Raw genomic sequence first — 15,969 nt, 5'->3', positions numbered from 1 at the left:
CCTGGAGAGCCCCTCTGACCACTCCACCTCTCAGATGGGAAACAGGCAGAGCTCCAGGGCCGTGGGTGGGATTTTTAACACATTGAGAATTCTAGGGATCTGAGGCCAAGGCAGATGCAAGGCCAGAGAAGGAATAAGAAAGAGAATCATCCTCACTGGCTTGGCTCAGTGGATAGAGCGTCGGCCTGCAGCCTGAAGGGTCGCAGGTTCGATTCCGGTCAAGGGCATGTACCTTGGTTGCGGGCACATCCCCAGTAGGCGGTGTGCAGGAGGCAGCTGATCGATGTTTCTAACTCTCTATCCCTGTCCCTTCCTCTCTGTAAAAAATCAATAAAATATATTAAAAAAAGAAAAAGAAAGAGAATAACGATGAGACAAGAGGCAGGTAGAGAAACGTGGGGAGAAGGGGACAGGGAAGGACAGGGAGAGAGAGAAAAGATAAGTGATCAGGATCTTCAAGGGGCATGTCCTATGCAGTCGGGACGGTCCCATCCCAGGCTCTGGGACACCCCCATGGCCATCCTTGCCCCCTCACCACCCCAAGCCAGGGACCCCCCCTTCCTCCCTATCTCGAAGGCCTGCAGAGCCACCCACTCCTCAGAGAGAAAGTTCTTTGTGCAGTTCCTTCTGTGTACACTCCCTGCCTTGCCTGGCCCTAGCTCGGCCCTTTGCCTACCACTTCTCACGCCTGGGCCATCCCTCTCCACCTTCAGTCTTTCAAATCCTCCCGGTGCTTCTAACCTGTGGGTCGCGACCCCTTTGGCGGCCGAACGGCCCATTCACAGGGGTCGCCTAAGACCATCCTGCATATCAGATATTTACATGACGATTCATAACAGTAGCAGCATGACAGTTATGAAGTAGCAACGAAAATAATTTTATGGTTGGGGGTCACCACAACATGAGGAACTGTATTGAAAGGGCCAGAAGTTGAGAACCACTGTTCTAGGCCCAGCACCAGTGTCTCCTCCCCCAGAGACATTCCACCCCCAACCCCACCAACCGATCCTGCCGTACAGACCCTTGGCACCCAGCACATTCCGCTCATAGCTTGTTTGTCTGAGGGACATGTTATCTCCTGAACCACTGAGCCGGTCACGTATTCCTGGCTGGTCTCCCCAGTCAGGGCGGGAGCCTCCTGAGAGTAGGGAGGTGTGTTGTTCATCTCAGCATCCGCTGATGAGCACCCCGCAGGTGCAGAGTGGGCACATTTGCCAGCCTGGCCCGATCTCTCTCCACAATGCCCTGTGCTGCAGTGGGTGAGGGGGCAAAGGAAGTCTCTCCATACCCAGCCTGGGGCCACCCTAGGGAACCTCCGTCACCCCCCACCACCCACCCCCGCTTGGACTTGTCCTCACGTTCCTGGGGTGGGCATGCCTTCCTCTCTGCTAGAGACACAGCCGGGAAATGGAGGCGCAGGACTCAGTGGCCTCCCAGCTGGGTCCTAGTCATACTAATTCCCCCGTCCCAGAGCCCCATGCCTGCAAGCGGGACACATTCTCACATTCGTTCTACATGCATTTATGAATGATTACTGTGAGTAACCGTTCTGCTAGGACGGGGGAATTCACTGGGGACTGAGACATGCAGAGTCTTTGCCCTCCTGAGCCTTCCCTTCTAGAGGGATCCTCAGACAATATGTGCACAGATGAATCCAGAAACCAGAAAATGACACATGTAGTTCGTGCACGTTAGGGTGGTCAGGGAAGGAATCTGAAGCAGTGACATTTGAGCTGAGCTGTGAGAAGGGCTGAGGGGTGGGGAGAGGCCTCCAGGATGTGGGCAGCTGCACATGTAAAGGCCCTGGGGCAGATAAGGGCTTGGTAAGGAGGCCCAGGAGATACGCGGGAAGAGATAAAAAGAGGCAGAGTCTGGATGAGGTGGGAGAGAGAAGCAGGGCCACCTCCTCCAGGACCTGCGGGCCACTCCCAAGGATGCTGCAGCCCCATGCCCAGCGCAAAGCTTGGGTAAGAGCGTGTGCTGTGGAGCCTCTCGGAGGAGCTAAGTCGGGGAGAGGTCATGCCGCCCTGGGGTTGGCTGCGTCTCAGGGATGGGCAAGAAAATGAGCCAGCTGAGGACTGGTGAATGGAGAAAGGAGTCAGATTCGTGGATGTACCCATCCTTCCCAACACCCTTCCCAGCCAGGCTTCCCCTCCCTGCACGGCCTCCCCTCTCCTGGCCCCGCACACTGGCCCTCACATCTGTAAATCCAGCTCCTTCCTCCAAGCCTCCACCCCCTTTTCCCTCTGACCCCACTGTCTCCCCACACCGTCCACTCAAATGCAGCCGCTCTGGGGCAGGATAAGGAGACCACAGGGTCCCCATGTCTCACTCGGCCTTGCCTCTCCCTGCAGGGACCCGCAGTGCGGGTTATGCTGGGGGCTACGATCCCTGCGGATAATCGGACCATCGGGACAGCGCCATGGGGGATTTTCAGGTGAGTCTTCTCGGCCTCTGCAGGCTCCTACCTGGGGCCTCTGGAGTCCTGGCCCTGCATTCCCACCTTCATGGGGCCTCAGGAAGCCCCTCACACCCAGTCCTCATGGCCACTTCCCACAGGAGGAGTACGAAGAGGGGCTGGAAGAGATCCTAGAGCAGGAGGAGTATGAAGATCCAGGTGCCCCCGTGCCCCAGGTGGAGGAGCCAGAAGGTAAGCCCATCTCCCTCTCTCTGCTGGGGTGAGCTGCTGACTCCACACAGGGACATTTGAGGGACTTGTCCTCCCTTCTTCTCTGAACTCCCCCACTCCCCCCCTGCCCTGTCCCAGCCCCAGGGCCAGTTCTCCCACAATCCTACTGATTGAAGGATAAACAGAGTTTTGTTTGAAATGATCACAGGAGGGGACTGGGGGGGTGGTGGGCAGGACCAGTCACCCGTCACCATCGCCGTGTCCCTTAGATGTGTGAGAGGGCAGCCAAGCCTGTCTGGCACCATGGCAGGAGCCCACTTGCCACCCATGCCCATCCAACACTGGCTTCTAGGCCAGGCACTGGCCCTGCTCTGGAAACATTGTTCCATTTGGGGGTCTAGGGGTCCTGAAAAATGGGGGGCCTTGGGGACCCCCAAGGCAGAGGGACAACAGGAACCCTTCCTTGGTCGCCCAAGGTCTTAGTGGGGAGCCCAGGCAGGTGCTTATTTACTGTCAACAGGACTTAAGTGCAGGCAATTAGCATTGATGATAAGAGGCGCCCCTGGGAATGGAGGGCTGGGGTGGGGGGGGGGGCGAGGGGGCAATATAAAGGTGCCCAGAGCTCCGCTTGGAAGCGGGGAGAAGCTATGGACTGGCAGGATTCCTGAGGCAGGTGAGAAGGAAGGGAATTGGTCCCAGAAGGTGGCATGAGGGCGAGGATCCCCTAAGAGAATCCTGAACATCGCCGTTCAGGTGTCTCCAATCGCCTTGGAGATGACCCTCCTGCCCCTCACTGAGGATGAGTCCCAGGGGCCTCCACGGTGCTCCCATGTGGGTGGCAGAGCAGGCGGGGCCAAGAACCAGGCATGGGGAGCCCAGGGGTGGGTGGGGGCACCAGCGGGACAGCATCCTGCCCTGGTTTCTGGGGCTGATGGCGGGTGGCGCAGGATCGCCTGGTGGTAGCACTAACCAGCCTCCGGGTTTTCAGCTCTCTTCACCGAGCCAACAGCCACAGACTACCACCAAACCACATCCCAACCGGGCACCCACGAGGTAAGGACCCAGCCTCCCCCAGCTCTTTTTCCTGTACTGCCCTGGGGCCCACCATCATATCAGGGGAAGGGAGGAGCGGAGGGACCGGCACAGCTCCAAACAGGCCAAGGGCAGGCTGGGGGGACGGGTCCTGGGAAATTGGTGGAAGGAAAGAGGACAGCCCCCGGCCCCCGTCGCCCCTGCGGCTCTGGCTGCGCCGTCAGGTGCTCCCTGGGGAAGCACAGAAGTAAGTAACGCCCTCCTCTGCCGGGCCCCCTGCATCCCTGTTGGTCCCAGGCTGTCTAGCCGGCTAATGAGTTTGTTCTGTCCTCAGCTAGGCCCTCAAGAGTGGCCACCTGGCCCCAAAGACACCCAAGAACAAGCCAAGCAACACACCCACTCCACCATCTTTGAGGCAGGGGATGACCCAATGACCCAGGACTCCCCGTCCTTTCCCTTCTAAGTGGCCACTCCAGCACCCCTTTTGGTCCCGAGGTTCTCCAAATGCCTCTGAACTGGAGTCCGGGGCCGGTTAGGAAGCTGAGGAATAGAGCCAGCGTGTGGGCCGTACCTACAGGACCCTCAAGCATCTCCCCACACTTCCCGTCTCACTCACTCCAGCGGGAGTTCCCCACTGACCTCCCTCTGAGCTCAGGATCGGCCCCCAAACGCCTCAGGGCTCTGGGCCTCCTGGAGCATCTCTCGGAGCCTGCTGCTGTCCGCCTGCCCTGGGCTGCCATCTCCCCACGGCCCCGCCGGGAGCCTGATGGGCTAATTCAGGTCTGTGGGGCCGCAGGTCTACGTGGAGCTGCACGAACTCGTGATGGACGAGAAGAACCAGGAGCTGCAATGGATGGAGGCAGCGCGCTGGGTGCGGCTGGAGGAGAACCTGGGGGAGGACGGGGCCTGGGGCCGCCCGCACCTGTCCTACCTCACCTTCTGGAGCCTCCTGGAGCTGCAGAGAGCCTTCACCAAGGGTGAGCCCCGACGGCCCCTCCGTGACCCCTGCATGCGAGGCTTGGTGGGGAGGAGGGACGCGGGTCAGCTGTCCAGCTCACCCTCCATTCCCTGCAGGGACTGTCCTCCTGAATCTGCCGGAGACCTCCCTGGCTGGGGTGGCCAACCAGCTGCTGGACCAGTTTATCTACGAGGAGCAGATCCGGCCTCAGGACCGAGACGAGCTGCTCCGGGTCCTGCTACTCAAGCACAGGTGCCCCTGCCTGCCCACCCCTGGACTCCACTCCCCAGAGCTGCCTCCCCAGTCCATCTGCCCCGGGCTCTCCCTGGGAATCCAAAGCCCCACCCCCATCCCCACTTTTCTTCCAGGATGGCTTCTGCCTCTGACAGCTCTTGACAGGGGGCCATGTCTCCATGCTCAGATTTGGGGACCACTGGTCCCCAGGAGGGCAGACTCTCAAGGCCCTTCCCTCCATCCATTCTTCTGGCTCCACCTAGTCGTTCCAGAAAGAGGCCACCAGCTTACAGCTGACACCCTTCAGAAGGCGCTGGTTCTCCGGAGAGCCCAACCGAGCCCAACCGGAGCAGCTTACTCAGCCCATGTCCCCTTTGTGTCCTGCAGCCATGCTGGAGACCTAGAGGACCTGGGGGGTGTGAAGCCCACGGTCGTGACACGTTCCGGGGAGCCCTCACAGCCTCTGCTCCCCCAACACCCCTCGCTGGAGATTCAGCTATTCTGTGAACAGGTGAGGCTGTACCAGGGGTGCTTGGGGAGAGCCGGCAGCGTGGTTAGAAATGGGAGTAGCGAGGGGAGGAGGGGGCCGGATGCTCTCCTTACCACCTTCCTTCCAACAGAGAGAGGGGGGCACAGCAGGCCACTCACCATCGGGAATTTTGGAAAAGATCCCCCCGGATTCGGAGGCCACCCTGGTGCTAGTGGGTAAGCAGTGGTGCTCCTCCCTACTCAACCCTCCAGACGCCTGCTTCCACCTTCTGTGCTGGCCCAGCCTGCCTCTCCCTAAGCCTGGACGCCAGCTGTGCCCCCTCAGCTTGGCCAGGCCACCTCATGTCCCCCACCCCCTCCCACAGGCCGCGCCTCCTTCCTGGAGCGGCCGGTGCTGGGCTTCGTGCGGCTGCAGGAGGCCGTAGAGCTGGTGGACGCGGTGCAGCTGCGCGTGCCCGTGCGCTTCCTCTTTGTGTTGCTGGGACCCGAGGCCTCTCACATTGACTACACCCAGCTCGGCCGGGCTGCTGCCATCCTCATGTCCGAGAGAGTAAGGAGGGGCCGGCGAGGGCTGGGGGAGCTGGGCAGCTGGGTGGCGGTTGAGGCCCATTCTCCACTGGACTGGCCGGGGTCACATTAGCGTCACTAGTCTGGCCCCTTCAGTCTAATCCAGCTGTTGCTGGCGTGTCTGACCAGAGTAACCTGGCCCGGCCCTGCCGGATTGGCCTGGCATGACCTGATCTGGCCCACTCTGGCCTGGTTCTCCCTGGTCAAGCCTGGCCTGGAATGGCCTCGTCTGCTCTGGCTTCATCTGGTTTGCTTAGTTCTCTCTCCTTTCTTCATTTAGGACCAGGTCTGCGTCTCCCCAACCCTTTCACAGTGTGTGTGTGTGTGTGTGTGTTGGGGGGGGTCAGTGGGGGCTGGTAAAGGAGGTGGGCAAGAAAAGCAGTTCCTAGCAAGAAGGAGCTGGGAGAGAGGGTTCTGTCCTCGGGGGCCCTGGCTGTGGGGAAGCCTTCTTCTCGGTAGCTGTGTCCTGGCCCCTGTGACCCTGTGCCTGCCTCTAGCTCCCTTTCACCCAGGGGCCCTGACCCGCTCTCTGGCCCCCAGGTGTTCCGCATGGATGCGTACCTGGCCCAGAGCCGGCAAGAGCTGGTACACTCCCTGGAGGGCTTCCTGGACTGCAGCCTGGTGCTGCCTCCCACGGACGCCCCCTCCGAGCAGGCCCTGCTCAGTCTGGTCCCTGTGCAGAAGGAGCTACTGCGAAGACGCTACCTGCCCAGCCCTGCCAAGCCAGACCCCAAATTCTACAAAGGCCTAGGTACCTGCCCTGCCCAGCCCAAGGCTTTCTGGGCCCCACAGACCCTCAGAGACCCCAGCACAGCCCTGTGAGCTCCTACCTTCCCTTTTCCCATCAAACACCCTGGTGTCCCTTCTCCCTATTCTCTTGCCACCCAGCCAACTTTGGCTACCCCATTCCCATCAGACAATACCCCTCTCCCCTCCCCTGTCCCCACACCTCCCCCTGCTGCCCCCTATGACCATGGTCCTACTCTTTATTACAGATTTAAATGGGGGTCCAGGGGTCCCTGGTGGCCCGGATGACCCTCTGCAACGAACAGGCATGCTCTTCGGGGGCCTGGTGCGTGACATAAAGCGCCGCTACCCTCGCTACTTGAGTGACATCACAGATGCACTCAGCCCCCAGGTCCTGGCTGCCGTCATCTTCATCTACTTTGCCGCCCTGTCACCTGCCGTCACCTTTGGCGGCCTCCTGGGTCAGTTCCTCTGCATGCCTTCCCCCCTCCCCCCCAACCCTTTCTTCTGATCCCCTGGCCACTGTGGGCCCTGACTCCTGCCCCGATCTGACACTCTGGACCCTGCACCAGCCTGCCCACGAACTGCTCCACTGGCCCCTGGAAATGGTCTCCCGCCCTTGACCCCACTGTACCTTCTGCCCACAGGAGAGAAGACCCAGAACCAGATGGGGGTGTCGGAGCTGCTCATCTCCACGGCGGCGCAGGGCATCCTCTTCGCGCTGCTGGCGGCTCAGCCCTTGCTTGTGGTTGGCTTCTCAGGGCCCCTGCTCGTGTTCGAGGAAGCCTTCTTCTCGGTAGCCCTGTCCTGGCCCCCGTGACCCTGTGCCTGCCTCTGGCGCCCTGCCCGGCGCACGGTGCTGGGCCTGCTTGTCTGACCCCAGTTCCCTCTGACCGCCCCGCAGTTCTGCAACAGTAACGGCCTGGAGTACCTCGTGGGTCGTGTGTGGATCGGCATGTGGCTCATCCTGCTGGTGGTGCTGGTGGTGGCCTTCGAGGGCAGCTTCCTGGTCCGCTTCATCTCCCGCTACACCCAGGAGATCTTCTCCTTCCTCATCTCCCTCATCTTCATCTACGAGACGTTCTTCAAACTGGTCAAGGTGGGAGTGTGAACGAGCATGGGGGTGTGCGCGTGTGAGACTGAGCATAGACTAGGCGGCTGCGGGCCACTGCGCGCATGTCTGTACGGCGCTTGTGTGGCCGTGTGCTCATGGTGTGTGACTATGACCACATCCATGTTGACACCTGCTGCTGGTATTCTTGCCATGACTGTGGCAAGGAGAGGGCACCTCTATGTGCACATGTTTATAACCACACAGATGACTACTGGGAGAGCGTGTGTGGGAGCCTGAAATGGGAAATTGCATGCGTGGTGGGGACAGTGGGGGTGGAGGGGTGTTGAGGCTCTGATGTCCCCCGTCCCTCTCCTGCACTTGCCCTCAAGAACCGTAGGCCCTGTGGACGGAGCACCCTGACCCCCAGCTCTGTCACCTCAAACTATGCCTGCCTCTGTGTCTGCGTTTTAAAAAAAATCTATTTTTATTGCTATCACAGAGGAAGGGAGAGGGAGAGAGAGATAGAAACACCATGATGAAAGAGAATCATTGATCAGCTGCCTCCTGCATGCCCCCCACTGAGGATCGAGCCCACCTGGGCATGTGCCCTTGACCAGAATCGAACCCAGGACCTTTCAGTCCGCAGGCCTGAAGCCAGACCAGCTAGGGTGGTGCTTATCCACTGAGCCAAACCAGCTAGGGCTATGTCTGCATTTCATAGGAAGGGTGGACACCATATGTGTGTCCCTGATTCTGTAGGTTGGTGGGTCTTTCCAAGTCTTTAAAGCCCTGCACTCTAGTCTCCTCATGTCTCCCAGGCCCATTGTGGTCACACACACACCACACACACACACACACACACACACACACACACACACACACACGATCAGGATGGGTTCCCATCTCCATCCTGATCATGGCCTTCTTGGCCTACCTCACGCAAGCCTAGCCTGGTCCTCACTCCTGAAAACCAAGCTGTAGAATTTCATTGCCCCTTTGTTACCATATCAGCTGAGGAAGAAGATAGGTGGACGGATGGTGGATGGCTAGATGGGTGATGGACAGAGGATGGATGGGAGGTAACAGAATGCCTTGGTTTTCTGCTGCAGATCTTCCAGAGCCACCCACTGCAGAAGCATTACAAACACAATGTGACGATAGACCCTAAGCCTCAGGACCCCCTGCCCAACACAGCCCTCCTCTCCCTTGTGCTCATGGCCGGCACCTTCTTCTTAGCCATGACGCTGCGCAAGTTCAAGAACAGCTCCTACTTCCCTGGCAAGGTCAGCATCTGTCTCCACCTGCCCGTGCCTGCCCTGCCCTATCCCAGTCCAAAGCACCCTCCTAGCTTCCCCGGCACCATTGGCTCCCCTTCTTACCCTAGGTTCTCATGCCCAATTCCAAGCCTCCCTGGCCCCCTCCTCCTCAAGGTCCCACCTTTCAGGGAAGCCCACCCCGTCTCTCAGCATGCCCAGGCTGAGAACCCAGTGGGGAGGCAGGGACAGGGCGTGGAAGCGGGGAGAGAACTGGGAAGAGCAGGGCCCCCTGGGTGACGATGGGGCAGAAGGGGGCCAAGCGGGAGGTGGGGACACCTGGGCACTAACCACTGGTTCTCCCACCTGCCCTCAGCTGCGACGGGTCATCGGGGACTTCGGGGTTCCCATCTCCATCCTGATCATGGTCATAGTGGATTCTCTCATCCAGGATACCTACACCCAGGTGATCCTCTCCTCTACCCTCCGGTCATTTCCCCAAATTGCTCTCTCCCAGAATGGCTGTCCCCAACCTGGAGTCAGCTAGAACTACACCTCCCCCAGCCCTGGCTCCCCTGGCAACCCCACGGTCCTCCCACAGCCTTACAGAGCCCCTCCGGCTGAAGCCAGCGCCTGGGTCAGGTTCCCTTTACTCTTTAACCCGGGGCAGCAGGAAAGAATCTACTCTGGAGCCAGGCAGGCCTGCCACCAAATAGTTGTGTGATGTAAGGCAAGCTACACAACCGCTCTGACCCTGTTCCCTTATCTGTAAAGTTTGGGGTAAGAGGTACGTAAGTCTTACATACATGTAGGGCCTGGGTACACAGCAGATGCGCAATAAAAGTGAGCTCCCGCGTGTCCAGGACCCGATCTCCCCCACCCCCACCTCTCCCCATCCCCTGCCCCAGGGTTCTCAATGGCATCCCCTCCCGCAGAAACTCAGCGTGCCTTCGGGCCTCAAAGTCTCCAACTCCTCGGCCCGGGGCTGGATCATCCACCCGCTGGGCTTGTATTCCCATTTCCCCATCTGGATGATGTTCGCCTCGGCTCTGCCCGCACTGCTGGTCTTCATCCTCATCTTCCTGGAGTCCCAGATCACCACGTAAGGGCCGGGTGGGCTGGGCCTGGGAGGGTTCGCGGCAGAGAAAGGGGCAGGTTCCAGGCGGGCCAGACACCCAGGGCTGATGCTAGCGAGACTCAGTGCGAGGTGTGGCCCTCCTGGCTCACAGGGGTAGGGAGGGGCGGGGCCAGGTTCTGTGGGACCCAGCAGTGCATAACCTAGGGAGCCCTTTGTAAGGGAAGGAACACAAAATGAGAACCACAAAATAAGGTGCCGGGTCTCGGAAAGGACCCACGCCAGTGACGCTCGCTGGAGCCTACGCTTCATTAGCTTCGGAGCAAACCTGCCCGTGGAGAGTCTGGATTCTCAAGGTGGGGTGGGAGGGAGGGGGGCAAAGAATTCCAAGGGAGATGGGCACAGAAGGGTAAACTGAGGCGCATAGAGACTCAAGTGTGGGGAAGGAAGGAGGGGCCGAGGGGGGTGCGGGCGGGAGAGCCCTGCTTATCCCTCACCTCCCACCCCCCAGGCTGATCATCAGCAAACCAGAGCGCAAGTTGGTCAAGGGCTCCGGCTTCCACCTGGACCTGCTGCTGGTCATGGGCATGGGCGGGTTGGCCACTCTCTTCGGGATGCCCTGGCTCAGCGCCACCACCGTGCGTTCCGTCACCCATGCCAACGCCCTCACCGTCATGGGCAAGGCCAGTGCCCCCAGGGCTGCAGCCCAGATCCAGGAGGTCAAGGAGCAGCGGATCAGCGGGCTCCTGGTCTCTGTGCTTGTGGGTGAGTGAGGGCTGGCCGCACTCTCTACCACCCTCTGGCCCTGCCCCGGGCCTCCAGCCCCGGCCCCTGCCCCTTAGGATCCAGTCCCCTCCAGCCCTCCCGACACACCTGCTGCCCACATCTCCCCAGGGTTAGTCACATGACGGAATTCTGGCGGAAATGACCAGGGCGCTGAGGTGGGCATCTGAGCAGGGGAGGTAGGAGGGCCTCCAGCACTAAAGCCTTCTCTAGACAGAAGCTCACTAACTGCGAGTCCCAGCTCTGCCTTGTGGGCCTCGGCTTCCCTTTTTGCACCATTAGAGGGTTTCTTAGGTGCCCCCTGAGGTCTCTCTAGCTGAGCTGCTCTATGACTGACACAAAGGGGAGTGCTCCAGGGCATAATCTCCAGGCTGGGGGGGGGGGGGGGAGGAGAAGGCAGAGGGTCACGGGGTGGGGGTGGGGGGGGTGATCTGAGCCTGGAGTCGCTGTGAGTCCGGCTGGACTTGGTGTGGCCTCACTGTGATCGCTGATGGAGCGGCCAGGGAAGTTTGCTAAGGAAGGCGAGGTGGGTTCGCTAGAGGAGGGTTAGGATTTGGATACGATGGAGGGTGATGGAGGCATTCTGGGCTGGGGTGAGGAAAAAGCTGGGCTTCTCTGACTCTGTGACCTCCCTAGGTTAAAGGAGTAGGTTTTGAAGTCAGGCAGGCCGGAGCTTGACTCCCTCCCTGCTCTGCCGGTTACTAGCTGTGTGGCCTCAGGCAAGTTGCTTCACCTCTCTGAGTCTGTTTCCTCATCTCTAAAAGGCAGGTAAAGCCTATTAAAAGGATCCACAGAGCCCTGGCCTATGTGGCTCAGTGGCTAGAGCATCATCCCAATGCCCAAAGGGTCATGGGTTCAATCCCGGTCTGGGCATGTACAGGAGGCAACAGATGGATGTTCCTCTCTCACATTCATCTCTCTCTCTCCCTCCCTCTCTCGTCTCCCCGCCCCCTCCCTTCCTCTCTAGAATCAATGAAAAAAACATATCCGCCGGTGAGAATAAAAAAATCCACAGAAAGGACTCTACATGGCACCTGGGGTTTCATTCCCCGCCCTGGTGCCGGTCCTCCAGGGCCCTCAAGGCTGACAGTCTGTGGTTCTCCCTGCAGGCCTGTCCATCCTCATGGGGCCCATCCTGTCCCACATCCCCCTGGCTGTGCTGTTCGGCATCTTCCTCTACATGGGGGTCACCTCCCTCAGCGGCATCCAGCTCTTTGACCGCATCTTGCTGCTCTTCAAGCCGCCCAAGTACCACCCGGATGTGCCCTACGTCAAGCGGGTACAGGGCCCTCGGCTGCCCAGCCCAGGGCGGGGTGGGAGTGCTTGGTGCCGGGCAGGGCAGGCGATGACCCCAGCCTCTGCCCGCAGGTAAAGACCTGGCGCATGCACCTGTTCACCGGCATCCAGATCCTCTGCCTGGCAGGGCTGTGGGCAGTGAAATCCTTCCCGACCACCTCGCTGGCCCTGCCCTTCGTCCTTATCCTCACGGTGCCCCTGCGGCGGCTCCTGCTGCCACTCATCTTCCGGAACCTGGAGCTACAGTGTGTGAGTGGGGGAGGAGGGAGGCTGAGAGAGAGCCGGAGCTGGAGGGCAGGACCCCGGCGCTGGCTCAGGGAGGGCTCGTGAGAGAGGGGTGGGTCTCAGAATGAAGGCAGGCAGAGGGGGTGCGGAGAAGGTCTGGATCTGGGGCCTGCATTCAAATCCTGGCACTGCCACATCCCGGTGGCCTCACCTTTCTGTGCCGTGGGTTTGCTGGCCTGTAAAAGGAGGAGTAAGGACAGGGAGGGGAGAGGTTAAGAGGCACACAGGACGTGACCCACGTGAGCGGTCCTGACCATTGAGCCGCTGGTCCTGCGGTCTTCCAAATCCTTTTGGAAGAGTCTGCTCCTCCAGTAGAATTTTTCTAAGATGTGACACAGGCCACGGAGTGGGGGGGGGGGGCTGCCCTGGGGAGGGAGTCCCCTGCCCGCCCTCTAGCATTAGGTGCCCAGGGGCTCCCCACCCTTTGGGAATATCTCATGTGGACCAACCCTGGGGGCAGGACCCGACCAAGGTTCAAAGAGAGCAGGCCCTCTCCTCACTCCTGGGGTGCCTCTTAGCGCTGGGGGAGGGCTCATCTGGCCCCTGGGCCACTCACCCTGTCTCCTTCCTACCCCGCCCTCCAGCTGGACGCTGACGATGCCAAGCCAAGCCTTGATGAGGAGGAAGGTCGGGATGAATATGACGAGGTGCCCATGCCTGTGTGAGAGGAGGGCCCAGGCCCCAGACCTCTCCCCGACTCCACTGCTCCACTTTCTCCGGAAAAGCGGAAGTTCAAGGGCACCTCGTGGACTCCCAGGTCCCTCCTGGGGCAGCAGCTGAGGCCCTGAGGCTGTGGGTGGGGGAAGGAAGGGGTGTCTAGAAAACCTTCCACGATGTCTAGACTGACTTTTTTTTTGGCTGGAAATGGCCAGTGGAGCCCACATTAGGGCATCCACTGTGCACCCCTTCCTGCTGCCCCCCCCCCCCCCCGCATGGGGATACCCGGCTGGGAGACTTAGGCCTGAGCCCGCACTTAGATCTGCACAGACTGGGGCAATAGTGAGGGAGGGAGTGGGGAGGGTGGGTTCAAGTTTCAGCTTGCCATGTGACCTTGGGCAAGTCCTTAACCTCTCCAGCCTCTGCTTTTTCTCCTGTAAAATGGGTACATTGATCATAATACCCACATTACAGGATGGTTACTGAGGACCAAAGATAAATGTGAACAAAGGGCTTTGTAAACTCTGAAAGGACTATTATGCTGTAGCCCAGCGGTCGCCAACCTTTCGGACCTCACGCACCCCCAGTGGTCCGCAGGCCACCGGTTGGCGACCGCAGCTGTAGTCATTCTTCAAGCCTGCCCAAGGTCACACAGCTCCCGAACCCTACGGCTGGGATTTGGACCAGGTCTCCGGATTCTGAGGCCAGAGCTCCGTGCTCTACTTCAGTCCTCCGCCTTCCCGTGCTTAGCGATGCCCTGTGATGCCTCCCTTCCCATTCTCCACTCCAACCCCGGACCTGGGGACCCTTTTCTCTGGAGCAGAGGGCGGTGTCCTGGTGAGGGCAAGGTGGGTACGGAGACCATCAGGGCAGGGACTCAGGACTCCTAAGTGCTTGTTCCCTTCCCCCCATGCTCTCATTCATTCACTCATTCATTCATTCATTCATTCATTCATTCATTCCACAAGCATTTACTGAGCCCCTGGGCCCTGTGGACACAGAGCTGACAGAGCCAAGGACCCTGCCGTGGGGTGGGGAGTGATGGGTAACTCACAGTCTGTTCTAGATTTGGGGGGGGGGGGAGGGAGGGCATGGGGAGGGGGAGGGAAGTTTGTAATTTATTGGTTGTGTATTTTCTCAGAGCTATCACTGTACTTTGGCCTCACACATGCCCAGACCCCCATTAGAGACCCACTGCCCCCAACCCCACCCGAGCTGAATCTTGGGGAGAACCCAGGTGTGACCAGTTGAAGCAGGAGGCAGTGGGTTCTGCAGAATATGGGCGAATCTATTTTTTTAAAAAACAAAAATATAAAAAGAGTCGAGAGAGCTAGAAATGGTAAGAGATGGTTGAAACTGAGAATCATGGTGTGACAGAAAAGAAAGGGGGCTTTGGGCTCCTGGTGGAAGGCCCTTGGGTACATCCCTGAAGGCTGACAGCAGCCTCCCACAACTTCACTTTTTTTTCCTTTTTTTAAAAAAATATATGTCTTTATTGATTTCAGAGAGGAAGGAAGACAGAGAGAGAGAAACATTAACGATGAGAGTATCATTGATAAGTTGCCTCCTGCACGCCCCCTACTGGGGATCGAGCCCACAACCCAGGCGTGTGCCCTTGGCCAGAATCGAACCTGGGGCCCTTCAGTCCGCAGGCCGACGCTCTATCCACTGAGCCAAACCGGCCGGAGCCCACCTCTTCACTTTCTGTAAAACGGGAAGGACAATGGTATCAGTCTCCAGGCTTGTTATAAGGACTGAGGGAGACAGTGCATGTACAGGCCTCCTAGGAAGAGCTCAATAAATGTTCGCTGCTGGCTTTATTCTGGTTGAGATGTCCCTGCCCCCCCTTCCCTCTGCTCCTCGAACACTGGAAAGAAAGCCACCCGTTCCGCTCATGCCCTTCCCCTCGATGCCTGGGAATAGGTTTTGCCAATAAATGTCTCTGTGGTGGAGTGACTGCCTTGCTGGAATGCTCCTCCCAGAGCCAGGGGTCCCAGGGGTCTTGGCTGGGCCAGGCGGACATGGTGTGTGTGGTGTGGAGCTGGTGCAGGGCTGCAGCCCGGGTGCAAGGAGAGCCAGGCTGGGGCAGAGCAAGGCTGGTGGCCCCCCAAGCTTTAGGGGCTGAGAGGGCCAGCACACGGTGAGGGGCAGAGAGCAAGGGAAGCAAGTTTACACTCAGGACATCCTTCCTCTCCAGAAGAAGCAAGAGCCAGGGGGTGGGGAGGGGGCCGTAAAGGGGCCTGGCCTTGCCTCTAGACCGTGGACCCCACATCCTTTGAAACAGCCAGTCCCTTCGCCTGGCCTCTTCAAGCTGGGGCACGTGTCTGAGGGACCAGCAGAGAGGAAATGCAGTTGGCTGTCAGTCACAGAGGAACAGCATCTCTTGGCCAGCTTCCCACTAACCCCCACTCTGATTCCCTTGGAGACACTGTCTCCCCAATCCCGCCCCCCTGCCCCCGGCCGCCTTCAGCAATTCTAGGGAGCTGCTGGGTCAGGGTGTCACCCAAGATGGAGAGGAAGATGCCAGGACCTACTCCCCCTCCACCCTCCCCAGCCTTCCAGCCAGAGGTCAGTGCGGGTTGGTCCGCCTGGCTTCCTTCCCTGGATCTATATTTACTTGCTGCCTATCCCCAGCTGACCCCTCCCAGGCTGGCCAGCGCAGCAGCCAAAGGACTAGAGAGCTTCAGGAGCCCCAGGCAACCCCAGCCACCCACCTCCCACGCACAGCAGCTCATGTCCCACTGCATTGGCTCTGCCCTGAGCCTGCCAGAACCCCATTCCCCACCTTGAGGCAGGAAGGCAGTAGAAAAATGTGAAGACCACAGAAATCAATCAGGATCTGACTTCCTGCCTGGCCTGAGGCCTCCCTCCTGCATTTCCTGCCCCTGCACAGATGCCCTGTGCGCCCCC

The 15,969-nt window shown here is 59.5% G+C and overlaps 1 protein-coding gene across 1 annotated transcript; it reads left to right on the top strand.

Annotated features, from left to right (window-relative positions):
• Positions 1 to 1,934: 1,934 nt before the first annotated feature.
• Positions 1,935 to 15,010, top strand: SLC4A1 (solute carrier family 4 member 1 (Diego blood group); the record flags this gene model as incomplete). Its single annotated transcript, XM_081108960.1, has 20 exons — positions 1,935 to 1,967; positions 2,355 to 2,437; positions 2,520 to 2,650; positions 3,618 to 3,682; positions 4,458 to 4,638; positions 4,736 to 4,871; positions 5,241 to 5,364; positions 5,474 to 5,558; positions 5,708 to 5,892; positions 6,450 to 6,660; positions 6,905 to 7,117; positions 7,304 to 7,452; positions 7,561 to 7,755; positions 8,820 to 8,993; positions 9,340 to 9,429; positions 9,899 to 10,065; positions 10,550 to 10,803; positions 11,931 to 12,100; positions 12,190 to 12,366; positions 12,987 to 15,010. 20 exons carry the CDS (start codon positions 1,935 to 1,937, stop codon positions 13,065 to 13,067), a joined length of 2,904 nt encoding a protein of 967 aa, XP_080965086.1. The 3' UTR covers positions 13,068 to 15,010.
• Positions 15,011 to 15,969: the final 959 nt, after the last annotated feature.

This window comes from Myotis nattereri (genome assembly GCF_964212035.1).
Source record: "Myotis nattereri genome assembly, chromosome: 16".
Taxonomy (NCBI): Eukaryota; Metazoa; Chordata; class Mammalia; order Chiroptera; family Vespertilionidae; genus Myotis; species Myotis nattereri.
The sequence above is the reverse complement of the archived record's forward strand: the minus strand, read 5'-3'. Positions and strand labels throughout refer to the sequence as shown.